Consider the following 13,702-nt stretch of genomic DNA (forward strand, 5'->3'; position numbering starts at 1 on the left):
ACACTCAGATAATTGGGCTCGGGCCTTGATGACCATCATTGGTTGGCATTACTCAGTTTTATGTATTTTTTTCTACAGTGATATGCTAGCAAGAGGTGCTTAAGAATTTTGCAGGGTATCAACAATGTCTTCGTTTAGATTTAACTGTTACTCATATCTTTTCTTTCTGAAGGTGCACTTACAGAGTGCTATGATGAACTGGGAAACAGATATCAGCTTCCAGTCTATTGCTTGGCACCACCAATCAACATGATAGAAGAAAAAAGTGACATAGAGACTCTGGATATTCCTGAGCCACCACCCAATTCTGGATATGAATGTCAGCTCCGTTTGCGCCTTTCCACAGGGAAAGACCTCAAACTTGTGGTCCGCAGTACAGACACAGTATACCACATGAAGAGGCGCTTACACGCAGCAGAAGGAGTGGAACCGAGTAGTCAGCGTTGGTTCTTTTCCGGCAGGCCTCTCACCGACAAAATGAAATTGGAAGAACTGAAGATCCCAAAGGACTATGTTGTACAGGTTATAGTGAGCCAACCTTTGCAAAACCCAACACCAGTTGAGAACTGAACTGATCCTATTGGCTGGTCCCAGACCCCTCCTGCTCCTTTTTATTATTGTTGTTTCCTACTCTATGGTGTGAAATTTATTTTCACTGCTCTGAATTCCCTATGAATGAATTTAGTTCTGAGGAATGACCAGTGGAAAATTCCATCTGTGATGGAGACCAACAAAAATAATTAATAAAACACAAAGAGCCAGCCTTTGAGACTCATGTAATTACAATTTCTAATCTGAGAGGCAGTTAAGAAATAGATAATCGTTTATTTTAAAACACCCAACAATTATATGATAGCTGTAATTAAATGATTTGGACCTGTAAATGGAACATTGTGTCCATGGAGAACAGCACCTAGCACCTTTTGAATATAGAATTTTTTTTAACAAGTCAAATTACTCAATTTCCAGAAATCATCGATGAAAGTTAAAAAACTTAAGCTTTTTTTTTTTTTTACGAAAACTGAAAGAGCAGTATTTAAAGTTTGCTTCTGTTCTGATTTTTATTATTTGCCCAATTAATATTTAGCCATAAAGGAGTAGAGACTGGCAAATTATTTTTCACTATTGCTTTCCCCACCCCTATAGGTTGAGCTCCTTATTCACACTAAATGTTGGTGCCTTCCATCACGTTGGTGGCAGGCACCCTTCTGGAGCACTAGGCAATAATTTAGTCAGTGCAGTCAGATCTTTGACTGTCAGCTGATACTCAGTTGAAGCATCTCTTTTCCTCTTGCTGCATAGGTATTCTGAAATGTCTATATAAAGAAGCTGTTTTCATATCCAGGGTTAGAAGGTCACTACTATATAATATCTTCATTGATCTTCCTACTGTGCTTGGAAGTTTTCATAACTAACTCCGCCCCCAAATGCTTAGGTCCTGGGCCAGGGAATACAGTGAATCTAGTATAGCTATTCCCACTGCAGAAATAATATACTATTTATCTCTTCTTTCCCAATTTGCAGAAAGGGTATAAGGAAAACCCATTCTATGTGTGCCTGGGAGAATCGTGCCTGATTTTGGTCTCTTAGAGAACATTTCAACTCATAATTTACAAGTGTGAAAGGTTTACTAATGTCACTTAAACATCAGCAGTGAGACCAAATGATGAAACATTGCTTTATGCCTTAGTGCTTTCCAGTTCACTGTTACCTCCACTTGTGGTAGATGACAGTCCTCCTCCCTCATTTTTCCTAACAGAGGTAAATTAAGAACTATCTGCAAATTAGTTAGGGGACTGAAAAGCCCTAGGAAATAACGTAATTCTTCTGTACTATGACTGTAGTAAAGCTGCCAAGGATTGTATTTAATTTGGAGATTATAGAAGTTGGTTCCTTAAGTGAGCAGGGGGCTAGCACATGATCTTTGCACCCCTGACAGTGCATGAGATGGAAGAGTAGAGGCAAGAAAGCACTTATGTTCCCAGTTGGGAAATAGCAAACTACCACACGTATTTGGATGCAAAACATCATTAATTTTGATGGCAAATGAAACTGCTAATTAGTTTAAATGTCGTGTTTAAAATGGTATTAAATTTCCTATAGTCTGATTGGATATCGTATCTATAACTGTAACATATCTTGTTTCTAAGAGCTTTAACTACCTTTTTTTATGCAATCGTTTTTAAGATTGTGGCGGTATCTGACTTAGATTTGCTGGTGATAGAATCTGAATTTAAGAGAAGACAGCAGCATTAATTCCAAAGGAGAATTTTTATATTTGGAGATGGAGATATATGAGGTTATTTCAGTATAATAACCCTGTCATCAAAATATTTCTTTGTTCATTTGCGTGCCACATCAAACAGCAACATTTCTCAAAGTGTGTCAGCTGGGGGAAGAAGGTGTTCAAACCTATTTTTCTTAAGTAAATTTAGTGATGTCATCAATAGTCTGTAGTTTGTTGATGGTTTGAGCTCTCTTAAGAATTTTATTTTATTTTAAAGGAACATATACTTTGAATAACAATTCTCTGGGCATGTTTAACTAACCTAGGTGAGAAAACCATGGTGCTGTTTAATTGTAAATAGATTGATATATAAGATTGGACCAATACTTGATGTGTATAATTTTAGTATGTAGAATTTTTGTGCTTTTTAAAAAAAAAAAAAAGTTCAATTTTTCTCTTTGTCTTTGTCTTTATTCTGGGTTCTTAACTGTTGTTACTCTCTATATAATGGTAATCTGCCTCATTCTAATGAAAAGTGTGAAAGATTTCCTCCTCTTAAAACCTTGGCTCAATAAATAAGTTCATTATCACCAGAATTAGGCTCTGCTATGCCAAGCTGCACATAGTCTTTCATAGATAAGCTGCATCTTCTGTATTTAAATCTTGGTCTAAAATAGGTGGTTGTTTTTTTCTCTTTTCTCAGAAGCACTGAGTTCATTTGTTATCCGTTTTGGATCAGAGTGGAAGGTTTTGTTTTGTTAACTTTTTAAATTTTATTCAAAATTGGTGATACGTGTGCTTGATTAAAAAAAAAAAAAAAAGCCCCAACATACCGAACTGAAAAGAATCTCCCCTCCACGCCTGTCCCTCATCTCCAGTTTCTCCTCACTGTTACCCAGTTTTCTGGGTATTCTTAAAGATATATCACAGTGGTTCTCAAGCTTGAGATGCATCAGAATCACCTGGAAGGCTTATTGAAACATAGTTTGCTGAGCTCCCCCCCACCAGAGTTTCTGATATTCATTAGGACTGGATGGGGCAAGTTCCCTGGTGCTGCTGCTGCTGCTGGTCCCAGGTTCACTCTTAGAGAGCCACTGCTCTGGCATATGTGAGTGTGTGAGTATACACACCCAGTCCTCCCCCTTTTTTCCAAAAATAAATATACTATTCTGTACCCTTGGGTTTTCTCTCACATGGTGAGTCTTGGATATTGGTCCATGTAAGTAGATCTAGAACTGTTTCATTCCTCTTACAGCTACAGTAGTATCCCAAAACCAGTTATTTTAGATCCTTAATTCTGGTCAGTAAGGTTGTTTCCAGTCTTTTGCTACTATGAACCATGCTGCAGTGTATGTCCTTTTATATAGATATCATCTTTGTGTCTCTGTACATATATAGAAGGCATTCTTAGAGAATTGTTAGGTCAAAGAGAGGTGCCTTTTTAGAGTAGGTGCTGAATTGCCCTCCAAAAAGATTTTACCGATTTATACTCATACTATAGCATTATAACTGTGCTTATTTCTCTATAACCTCACCAACTTTTTGACCTTTGACAATCTGATAGGTGAAAAACTTTATCCTGTGATTTTATTTTTATATTTTTCTTCTGAGTGAAGTTTAACATATTTTGTATTAAAGACCTTTTTTTTTTGATTGTGTGGTTTGTTTTTTTTTTAAGGTATAACTTAGTGTTCACTGTGTGATGTTAATTCCAAAGGTTTTTTTATTTTTATTGTTACCATACACACAATCTAACATTTCCCCTTTTAATTACATTCAGATATATATTTCAGTGCTGTTAATTTTGTTCACAATGTTGTGCTACTTTCACCACCATCCATTACCAAAACATTTCCAGCATTCCAGATAGGAACTCTGTAAATTTTAAGCCTTACCTTCTCGTTCCCTGTCCCCACCCCATCCCCTGGTAACCTGTATTCGTTCTGGATCCTGACTCTATAAACTTGCTTATTCTAATTGTTTCAAATCATAAATTCAAAAGGTCTTTTCCACTCTGAGATTATTTTATAAAATCTCATGTTTCTAGTATTTCTTTTATGGCTTCATTGTAACCTGGAATTTATTTTGGTACAAGGAGTAAGGTAGCAGCCCAGACTTTTTTCCAGATAGCTGTTAAAATGTATACTTGTAGGTATACATGTAGATCCTTCAATTTAAGTTTCATTATTTCTACAATGAGTTAATCCACTTGATTATGCTTTTAAGTGTACAGTTTAGACCATGTACATTTAGGTAACTTTTTGGATGGTAGTAAGACTCTGTATTATTTCTATGTCATAATTACACAGAATTTCTTGGTCAACAAGGACTGTATTTGTTCAAGGTGCCTAAGCACTGGGTAGAGAGGAGCAGGCACTTGTAGGGTTTTAGATGAATGGCAGGCTTGACTAATGCTACAGTTCCAGCCCAGGGCCACAGACAAGTACCTCTGCAAACTGTGTAAGTTACAAGGAGGAAAGCATTTGGGAGGAGCTAAGTAAGTAAAGTGAAATAATTTCTCTTCCACCAGTCTTTAGCTCTCATTACTATCATTACGTTAAGCCTCAAGCCAAAGACAAAGACTAGAAAACGCCAAGGCAACCAGGCCGACACCAGCTGACATGGGCATGGTGACACTTGAGCAGCCCCTGGAGAGCCAGAGGGATCAGAGGCTAATGGGGTCACAAGAGGCCCCAAAGGAAATCATAAGAGATTGGCAATAGCAAAGGATGTTATCTGCTGCACTCTTCTTTTTTTCTTTTCTCCAAGCAAAAATACTAAATCATACTATCTGAAAGTTGGAGGTGGACACAAAGAGGGAAGGGAAACACACTACCTTCTAATTCCTGAAACTTCAGTCATTAAATGTGATTTAAAATTAATTTAGTGAAAATTAATAACTATTATGCTTATTATGTTTGGCGATCCCCCTTCCACCACCCCCCACTGCCGTTCTAACACAATAAAGAAGAGTATAGTATCATCTTTGCTTTAGCAATCAAGTCTGAAAAAAAACACATCATGATTTCCCTTTATCTCAAGAGATAAATAATTTTTGGAATCCCCTGTTTTGGGAAAATCTTGTCATAGTTTCTCTTCCCAGAACCATACCTAGATCCTAAAGCTATCAGTAGTGAAACCCATCTGAGCTTACAAAAGAGACAGACAACCGCACTGAGATGAGCTTAGTGGAGGTACCTTGGAACTACATTCAGTCTCTAGCTGCTCTTTTCCAGTTAGATAATACTAGTGTCTCAGTGCAATACTCTGTGTAGGGATGGTTGTGCCCATACTTGTTTGGCAAAGGTGAATTTCTTCTCAGAGCATAATTGCAAACTCTTCACCAAATCAGATTAAGGGAAGAACACTGTTTTAAGTGACAGACGCTTTCCATCTTTTAGTCTTCACAATTCCATGAGACAGACACAACTATCCCCCATATAGAACCCAGAGATCAAAGAGATCCAGTGACATGGGTTCTTTCCACCCCACCCCAATTCCAGTTGTGTTTTTTTTTTTAAGAGAAAAACAATTTTATTATTAAATAAAAATTGAACCAGTATGTGATTCATTATAGGCAGTTGCAAAAGAGATTGCCTCCATGCATTTTTTTGTAGTACTACTCTGGGGAAGAGCGTTTTGGCTGCTAAACACATTACTCATGCTCATAAGTGTGTTCAGAATCACATGTCTCTCAGAGTAGGAGAGGGGTTCATAATAACGATTTCTATTACTACAAGTTTGACTTAATATGAACGACAGTCTTAGATAAGTAGTATTCTTGTTTGCACATTAACAAAGTAACCAAATTTGATTTTTGATGATATTAGGTACTCTGGAACTCGTTGAATGCCTTAATACCAGTTATATTACCTAATGTACCCCTAAGAAATACTTGGTTTATAGTGCATGAGGTATATTTCTTTCACTCCCAAACTTGTTCCTCAGAAACCTATGGTAGAAAGAGAGGTGGTCATCAGCATCATGCAGTGAAATGCCAGTTTGAAACTTACAAAATATGCTGATTAGGATAGGTATCTAAATGACATCGAATTTGAATCCTGACTCTACCACCAGTGAGCCATACATTGTTGGGGAGCTCTTAATCTCCCTAGGCCCCAATTTCCTCATCTGTAATTTGAGGATAATAACACCTAATTCCCAGGGTTATAAGGATAAAGTCATGCATCCAAAGCACCGGCCTGTCCCACAGCCAGTGCTGAAAAACATCACAACAGTCAGGTAAAGAGGAGTCACAATTCCTATGCCAAAATAAAATTATTTAAAGAATTAATTATTTTTAAAATGATACACAGGCATGCGATAATTTTTTTACCCTAATAGATTAGGTATGGTTGCTTAAACACCTAGTTTATCAGAATAATTCAGTTTCTAAGACAAACAGCCCCCAAATCCTTAATATTCAGTTTCCGTTATGGTTGGAGGCATTTCACCAACGGCCAGTCTAAAGTTTCTTGCCTCCAGATGGTCTCAGCCTAAAAATTGGGAGAATAGAGAGGATTTTGAGAATATTATACCACTAGTGACAAATATCAGGAAAGCTTCACCTTTTTCAGCTGCTTACCTCCAGTAAGTGTTGGTAATTAACTTGGATTCACAGGAACCTAATGAACATAGTTAATCTGAAAAGCTGCAATGGAATTGGAACATGTCAACAAAAAGAAAGCAGTTACTTCAGATTACAGTACTGTGAGTTCTGTGTGAGATTGATAGATTATTAAAATTAAAAACTGCTGATTGAGGCACACTTAATTTGGATCCTTCATATGTAAAAGTCATTGTAAAGATATCCGCATTGATGTGCTAGATTTTTATTTTTAGACATGTTAACAGTTTCAATTTAATCATTTAATCTCTACTCTGAGGTGTTTTTAAAGAAGACTCTGTGGCTCATACGAACTTGTGACAGTCTCTTTTTGAGCAAAGCTCTCTCCTCTTTCTCTTTCTCGGCTTTCTGTCTCTCTTGGTATTTGTTGATAGAGAAGATAGTAAACAGTTTAAATTCCTTGTAATTGAGACACTTGTTGGATAAAAAAGAAAAATTATTTTAGGAAGGATTTGATACTTTGTTTCAGATGACAGTAAAAGTGTACTCATTTCTCACTTAAAAAGTTGGAAACTTAAAGAGGCTCAGTAGTTAGAACATAATTGTCATCTAATTGTAGTCTAGTGCCCAGAAATAGAGAAGTATTGTAGATTCTAAGGAAACCAAGGGTCACTTCTATGTCAACTCCAGATTCTTCACAATGTGATTGTCCCATCTTTTTCAACCTTAGCTCCCATTTATTTCCCCAATTTGGACTTCCCCTTTAAATTATAGAATTCACCATCTTTATCATAGCTGTTTTCTCTCAGAATTCTGCTCATGTGTGCCCACCATATAATTCCTTTCTTTCTACTTACTCAAATCTATAAACCTTGCCCCAGTGCCAAGTACTGTCATGTTAATATATTTCCTTCTCTAGACTTCTAGTTTGGAACCCATATTACATGATGTAGCACTTAGTTGTCCAATCCTCTCTTCCATGGACCTACGTATCTCTTCATTTTTTTTTTTTTTTTCTGACCTTAGCACCATGTGATATGCTTATTTGACTAGGTTTTCCCACCCTCCTCCTCACCCATCTCTACTGTATTTTAGTAGGATTATCACCCTCTGCTTTTGGCAAAGAAGCTGCCATGTCACACTCTTGGGATCTGCACTTACCCGGTCCCCTGTCATATCGAACACATGGTAGAGCTCTTTGAGTTCCTGTTTTTTAATATTGAAGAGAAAGCTGTACTTTTGGAAGTTGTCCAGGCTAATTTTCATGTCCCCATCCACATCAAGCAGCTCAAAGACAGGCCGGGAATGGCGGTAGATAAATTGCTGTCCCAAATGGTTCTGTTTTGAGGGAAATAGGTAAGACAAGGAACAGGGGTGTTGGTTCCATTCCCTAAACTTGTTAAATCAAGACTTGTGTGTTGACTGGTCTACTGCTTAGAGAGCTAAAAGGCAAAAGAACAGAAGCTTAGGGTGGAAAGGATTCTGTAATTAACGCATCAAGTCCTACTTTAGCATCTGTATTCAAGGAGAATTTACTGCCACCTGAAGTAACTCTATTGCTAGACAGAACTCTAGCTACTATAATGCATTTCCTTACATTCAATGAAAATCTACTTGTGAAGCATCATGGCGCTAGTGATAAAATGACCACACAAGGTCATTGTCCTCAAGGAGTGGGAAGTAGGAAAATAGACCACTGGAAATGTGTACATGGCATGGTGGGAGCTGAAAGAGTGTTTCTCATCTCTGTCATTCACCCACTTGAGAGAATCCTCTGAGAAAAGGGGTCATTGAGGGAGAGAGGCACTTGCGATTACTCTTACAGAATCACCAAATAGATCAGGCAAGGAAGGGCTTGCCGGGGTGAGATCTACGTTCTAGAAAGGAGAGCAGTGTGGGAGGGCTGGAGAGAGGCAAGGACAGCAGCAGGAGATGGGCTGGGCAGACAACTGCTGAAAATTCCAGGTTATGAATGTACCATTTGGGAACCAAAATTCGTTCTCCAACCACCCCCCCACCCCCACCCCCATTTTTAAATTCAGTGCTACCTTTAGCACTGCTCTGCCTCCTCTACTCTAGATCCTCACTTGTTACTTGCCTCATGTGCCAGCAGTATGCAAACCAACATGTAGAACTGGTCAAAGCCAATCTCGCCCATAGCATTCCAGTCCAGCATGTCGAACACAGCCATGATCTGTGCCCGGTTCAAGTTAGTCACATGATGAAGGAAGTGAAAGAACAGCACATCTGTTAAGGTGGAGAAGTGAGGAGATGATTATTTTGGAACATGCCACAAATGCAGAACAATGGGAAGGCACGTAAAGGGCAGTGATTTTGATAGCTCATTGACCTGGGAGTAAGAATGACTTTTGTTTCTGGCTTCGCAACCCTAACTTCCACTTGTCCAAGGAACTCACACCTTTCTCAAACCTTAATTGCCCTTGAGCTATGTTGAGTAGCATTGTGCCAGGGGCTTTGGAGGATGGGATAGTGGACAGGGCATGGTTCTTAACCCCAGCTCACACGCTCAGTGGAGCAAACTGATGTGCATATATAACTAATACTTGGCAGGAGCTAACATACAAAACAGGTACAAAGTGCTCCTTGTGTATGGAAGGGAGAGCTGAATTCTCACTGGCAACCTTAGATACTTTCTTGGAGAAGCTGACATTTGACGTGGGCCTTTCCCTTGAAAGAGATAATTAAAAGAGAAATAAAAAATAATAGAAGTATCATTGTTTCTCATGCCTATATAAAGTAAATGCATTTGGCTCTGGGGAAAGGGAACTAACATCATTGAACACCTTACGTGTTAGGAAATTTAATGTGTCTCTTTGAACTGAACAACCCTACAGTGAAAGTGGTATCACACCCCTTTGATAATAAGCCTCAGATATTAACTAGTTTGTATCAGTGCTTCTCGATCCATAATGGGCACACCGATCACTTGAGGATCTGGTAAAAATACAGATTCTGATTCAGGAAATCTGGCATGGGATGGGATGAGACTGCATTTCTTGCAAGGTCCTGGCTGATGCAGAAACTGCTGGTCTGTGGGCCACACTTTTGAGGTCACACTATTGACCTCACGTAGTAAGTGGCAGAGTTGGGTTTCAAATGTCAGTCTGCACAGCCTGTTTTCTTTCTGCCATGAAGCCACACCTTTTGCATGTTAGTGAATGCATATTCGGTCACATATATTCCAAGAAAATAATATTGTAATTTAAAGGTCAGGTAAGGTTTTTGCCTGACATTCCACTCACCAGTCGTAGGTTGTGAGTATAAGATGGAAGAAACAAACATGCTGATCTTTAATCCATTGCTATGCCACTGTACACATATACACAAAATCGTGTATAATTTAAGGGATAGTTGTTCTAGTTTGCTAATGCTGCCAGAATGCAAAAACACCAGAAACGGATCGGCTTTTATAAAGGAGGTTTATTTGGTTACAAAGTTACAGTCTTAAGGCCATAAAGTGTCCGAGGTAACACATCAGCAATCGGATACCTTCACTGGAGGATGGCCAACGGTGCCTGGAAAACCTCTGTTAGCTGGGAAGGCACATGGCTGGCGTCTGCTCCAGAGTTCTGGTTCCAAAATGGCTTTCTCCCAGGACTTTCCTCTCTAGGCTGCAGTTCCTCAAAAATGTCACTCTCAGTTGCTCTTGGGGCATTTGTCCTCTCTTAGCTTCTCCAGAGGAAGAGTCTGCTTTCAACGGCCGTCTTCAAACTGTCTCTCATCTGCAGCTCCTGTGCTTTCTTCCAAGTGTCCCTCTTGGCTGTAGCTCCTCTTCAAAACGTCACTCACAGCTGCACTGAGTTCCCTCTGCCCGTCAGCTCATTTATATGGCTCCACTGATCAAGGCCCACCCTGAATGGGTGGGGCCACGCCTCCATGGAAATTATCTCATCAGAGTTATCACCTACAGCTAGGTGGGGCGCATTTCCATGCAAACAACCTAATCCAAATGTTCCAACTTAATCCCCACTAATATGTCTGCTCCACAAGATTACATCAAAGAATATGGCTTTTTCTGGGGGACATGATACATTAAAACCAGCACAATAATCAAGTGTAATTTTTTTCTATATGTGATTTCCACTTACCCGTTGATTATAGAAACTATCTCTTGCAGAAGATGTGGCTCCAATACATATCTCAAATAAATCTGTGGAATTTGGAGCCTCAGCTGAAGACAGCTAAGAGCACAGTAAACCACTGTTCACAGCATCATGACCTGGGGGCTTCTGATGATCTCTTGATGTTCCTTCTCCATGCCCCACCAGGTATGGGCACTTGGGAACAACACGCCATATGCAAAGTGGTTTATGCATTGCTACAACCACTAGAAAGGTTTTAGTGTGGGACCTAGTAGCTACTTAATAAATACTGCTTTTTAACCAGCTGGCTCTGGCCCACTCACATCCCCAAGGCCTTACTTAAGTCACTACCTCCTAGCAAGGCAAACCTTAAGGCAGAACCTTCACTTTTGCAGGTCACTCTCCAATCCCTTGGTGGTCAGAAGATGTGAGCATGACTTTGTGTCTCAGGTAATTGCCTCATAAGGGAGTGATTAAGTTACTAGGGAGATCAAACTCTTCTCAGCAAATGTTTAGTGAGACTAAGCGTGGGCTTTGGAGTCAGGAAGCCCTATACTTCATTGCTGGCTTTGCCATTTACAGCCAGGTTCCCTGCAATTGTCATATGTGGGACAGGGTTATTGGGGAGATTCAGTGTAAATCTCTATGTAAAGAAAAACCTGAGGCATTTCTTTCTGAGAAAAAGGTATCCTCTTTTTAATTTCTTTTTTTTAAGATTGAATGCACTCTTGAAAATCTTTACCAAAAACCCTTTATTCACAAATGAGATTTATAGCTCTGAGGTCAAGAAAAGTGGATGACTAGGATACCTTATTTATACCCATTATTAATTCATAGAATAACCTAAAGCATTTTAAGGTATTGTAATTGGTCTTCTATTAGTCTGTGAACTCAAAAAGGATCTAGACCTTCAACATTTTTTGTGACTGTGACAGTTTGAATCGACTATGTCCCCAATAAAAGCCATATTCTTTAATGCAATCCTGTGAGGGCAGACTGATTAGTCTGTTGATTAGAGTGGAAACTTTGATTAAATTATTTCCATGGAATTGTGGATCCTGCCCTTTCAGGGTGGGTCTTAATTAAATCACTGGAGTCCTATAACGGAGTTTACAGACCAAAGGAGCTCAGAGCAGCTGAGAGAGTGCTGAGAGACACATTTTGGAGAGAAGCTAAGGACCAACACAGAAGCTGATGCTTGGAGACATTTGGAGATGCTAGCCCAGAGTTTGCCCAAGAGAAACTAAGAGAACACCCCCAGATGCTCAGAGAGAAATGCTCTGGGAGAAACAAGCAAGGATGCACAGGAGCTGAGAGACAAGCTGAAACACAACCCAGGAGCAAAGGACCAGCAGATGCCAGCCACATACCTTCCCAGCTGACAGAGGTGTTCTGGACACCATCAGCCTTTCTTCAGTGAAGGTATCCTCTTGTTGATGCCTTAGTTTGGCCACTTTTATGGCCGTAGAACTGTAAATTTGTAACCTAATAAATCCTTTTTATAAAAGCCAATCCATTTCTGGCATTTTGCCTAATGGCAGTATTAGCAAACCAAAACAGTAACTCACCAGTACCAAGAATTAGAAGGGATCTTGCAAATCATCTGATTCAAACCTCTCATTTGACAGATGAGAAATAAAGACTTGCTGAGTGGTCCTAAAGATTAAAGACTGAGTGGGACTCAACCCTCAGGAATAATAATTGTAATAATGAACATTTATTACATCCTTAGGATATGCCAGGCTCTGTGCTATTTCCATACATCGTCTCATTTTTAAATATCTATGAGATCAATGCTATTATTAGAAAACTTATTTTCCAGATGAGGAAAATGAAACCTTAAGATATGGTGAGAAGCCACCAAGGAATAATGGGTGAAATTATTCAGGATTCAAACCCAGGCCATTTGATCCAGAACCTGTAATTTTATCCTCCCGACTGAACTGCTGCCAGTCTCAGCACTCGGCTGGCAATTACTCTCTGTGTTTCATCTAGAAGGCAAAATAAATATTTGTTAACTAAATGGTTTCTGGTTCTGGAAACATTTCTGAAGGTACTGACCATTCAAGCTGTTCCTGCGGTGCACGTCAAGAAGATGAAAATAGTCCACCAAAGCCTTCACGTTTCTCACAGACAATAAACAGTATGTTTTGTCCAGATAGAGGTACCACAGAAAGGTTCCTTCTCTGAGTTTCATCTTGGTACTTAACTCAAAGACTCGCAACTTGGAATAGAATAGAGAATTCTGCCTCGGAACTAGAATGTTGGATAGAGCATCTGAGTATCACTGGCAGTGAAGGTCTTCCTAGGTTAAAAATAAAAATAATAATAATAATTAACATTGCTTCCTCCTCATTCTATAGCCTGGCTATAGATTTTTATTGTCCAATCTCTTGTTAACTTGATTATCCCTCTATCACTAAAAAATAACCAGCTCTAAACTGAAATCACAGACTGTTCAGAAATGAATAAGGGTGTGTACTAAACATGAAAACCTGTACTAATGGCCAAAGTGGTTCTCAGAGGAGCACTGGTAGCCTAAATTCACCTACTGGAAATCAAGGAAAATTGAAAGATACATGAAAAAAGTATTAAAATAACCTAGAAAAAGTAGAGTAAAATAAAACCAAAGAAAAAGGAGATTTTTAAAAATCAAAGCACAAATCAGTAAATTAGAACATTTTACCTTTGTATAATGGAAAATTTCAAATATATCCCAAAGTAGAAAAATTAGTGTAAGTCTTCATGTACTCACCACTCAGCTTCAACAAAGATCAATTTAGGGCCAATCTTGTTTCATCCACC

At 39.0% G+C, this 13,702-nt stretch overlaps 2 protein-coding genes across 2 annotated transcripts; one reads left to right on the top strand and one right to left on the bottom strand.

The window, feature by feature from the left end:
* Positions 1–112: 112 nt before the first annotated feature.
* LOC119507582 (ubiquitin domain-containing protein 2) lies at positions 113–2,749 on the top strand. Its single transcript, XM_037800751.1, has one exon. The coding sequence runs from the start codon at positions 250–252 to the stop codon at positions 568–570; it is 321 nt and encodes a 106-aa protein (XP_037656679.1). The 5' UTR covers positions 113–249; the 3' UTR covers positions 571–2,749.
* A 3,811-nt stretch (positions 2,750–6,560) lies between these two features.
* Positions 6,561–13,702, bottom strand: EFCAB9 (EF-hand calcium binding domain 9). Its single transcript, XM_037800749.1, has 5 exons — positions 13,653–13,702; positions 12,959–13,202; positions 8,893–9,041; positions 7,956–8,132; positions 6,561–7,268 (listed from the first exon to the last, which is right to left on the bottom strand). The coding sequence occupies exons 2-5, from the start codon at positions 13,092–13,094 to the stop codon at positions 7,104–7,106; spliced, it is 627 nt and encodes a 208-aa protein (XP_037656677.1). The 5' UTR covers positions 13,095–13,202; positions 13,653–13,702; the 3' UTR covers positions 6,561–7,103.

This window comes from Choloepus didactylus, chromosome 13 (genome assembly GCF_015220235.1).
Source record: "Choloepus didactylus isolate mChoDid1 chromosome 13, mChoDid1.pri, whole genome shotgun sequence".
Lineage (NCBI taxonomy): Eukaryota > Metazoa > Chordata > Mammalia > Pilosa > Megalonychidae > Choloepus > Choloepus didactylus.

Bases quoted from the DNA above. Each gene is read 5' to 3' on its own strand.
- LOC119507582 (XM_037800751.1), top strand. From the start codon at position 250: ATGATAGAAGAAAAAAGTGACATAGAGACTCTGGATATTCCTGAGCCA.
- EFCAB9 (XM_037800749.1), bottom strand. From the start codon at position 13,094: ATGAAACTCAGAGAAGGAACCTTTCTGTGGTACCTCTATCTGGACAAA. The intron at 9,042-12,958 runs GTCAGTACCTTC...CCACCTTAACAG, and splicing joins CCGCAGGAACAGCTTGAATG to ATGTGCTGTTCTTTCACTTC. The intron at 7,269-7,955 runs GTAAGTGCAGAT...TTATCCAACAAG, and splicing joins TCGATATGACAGGGGACCGG to TGTCTCAATTACAAGGAATT.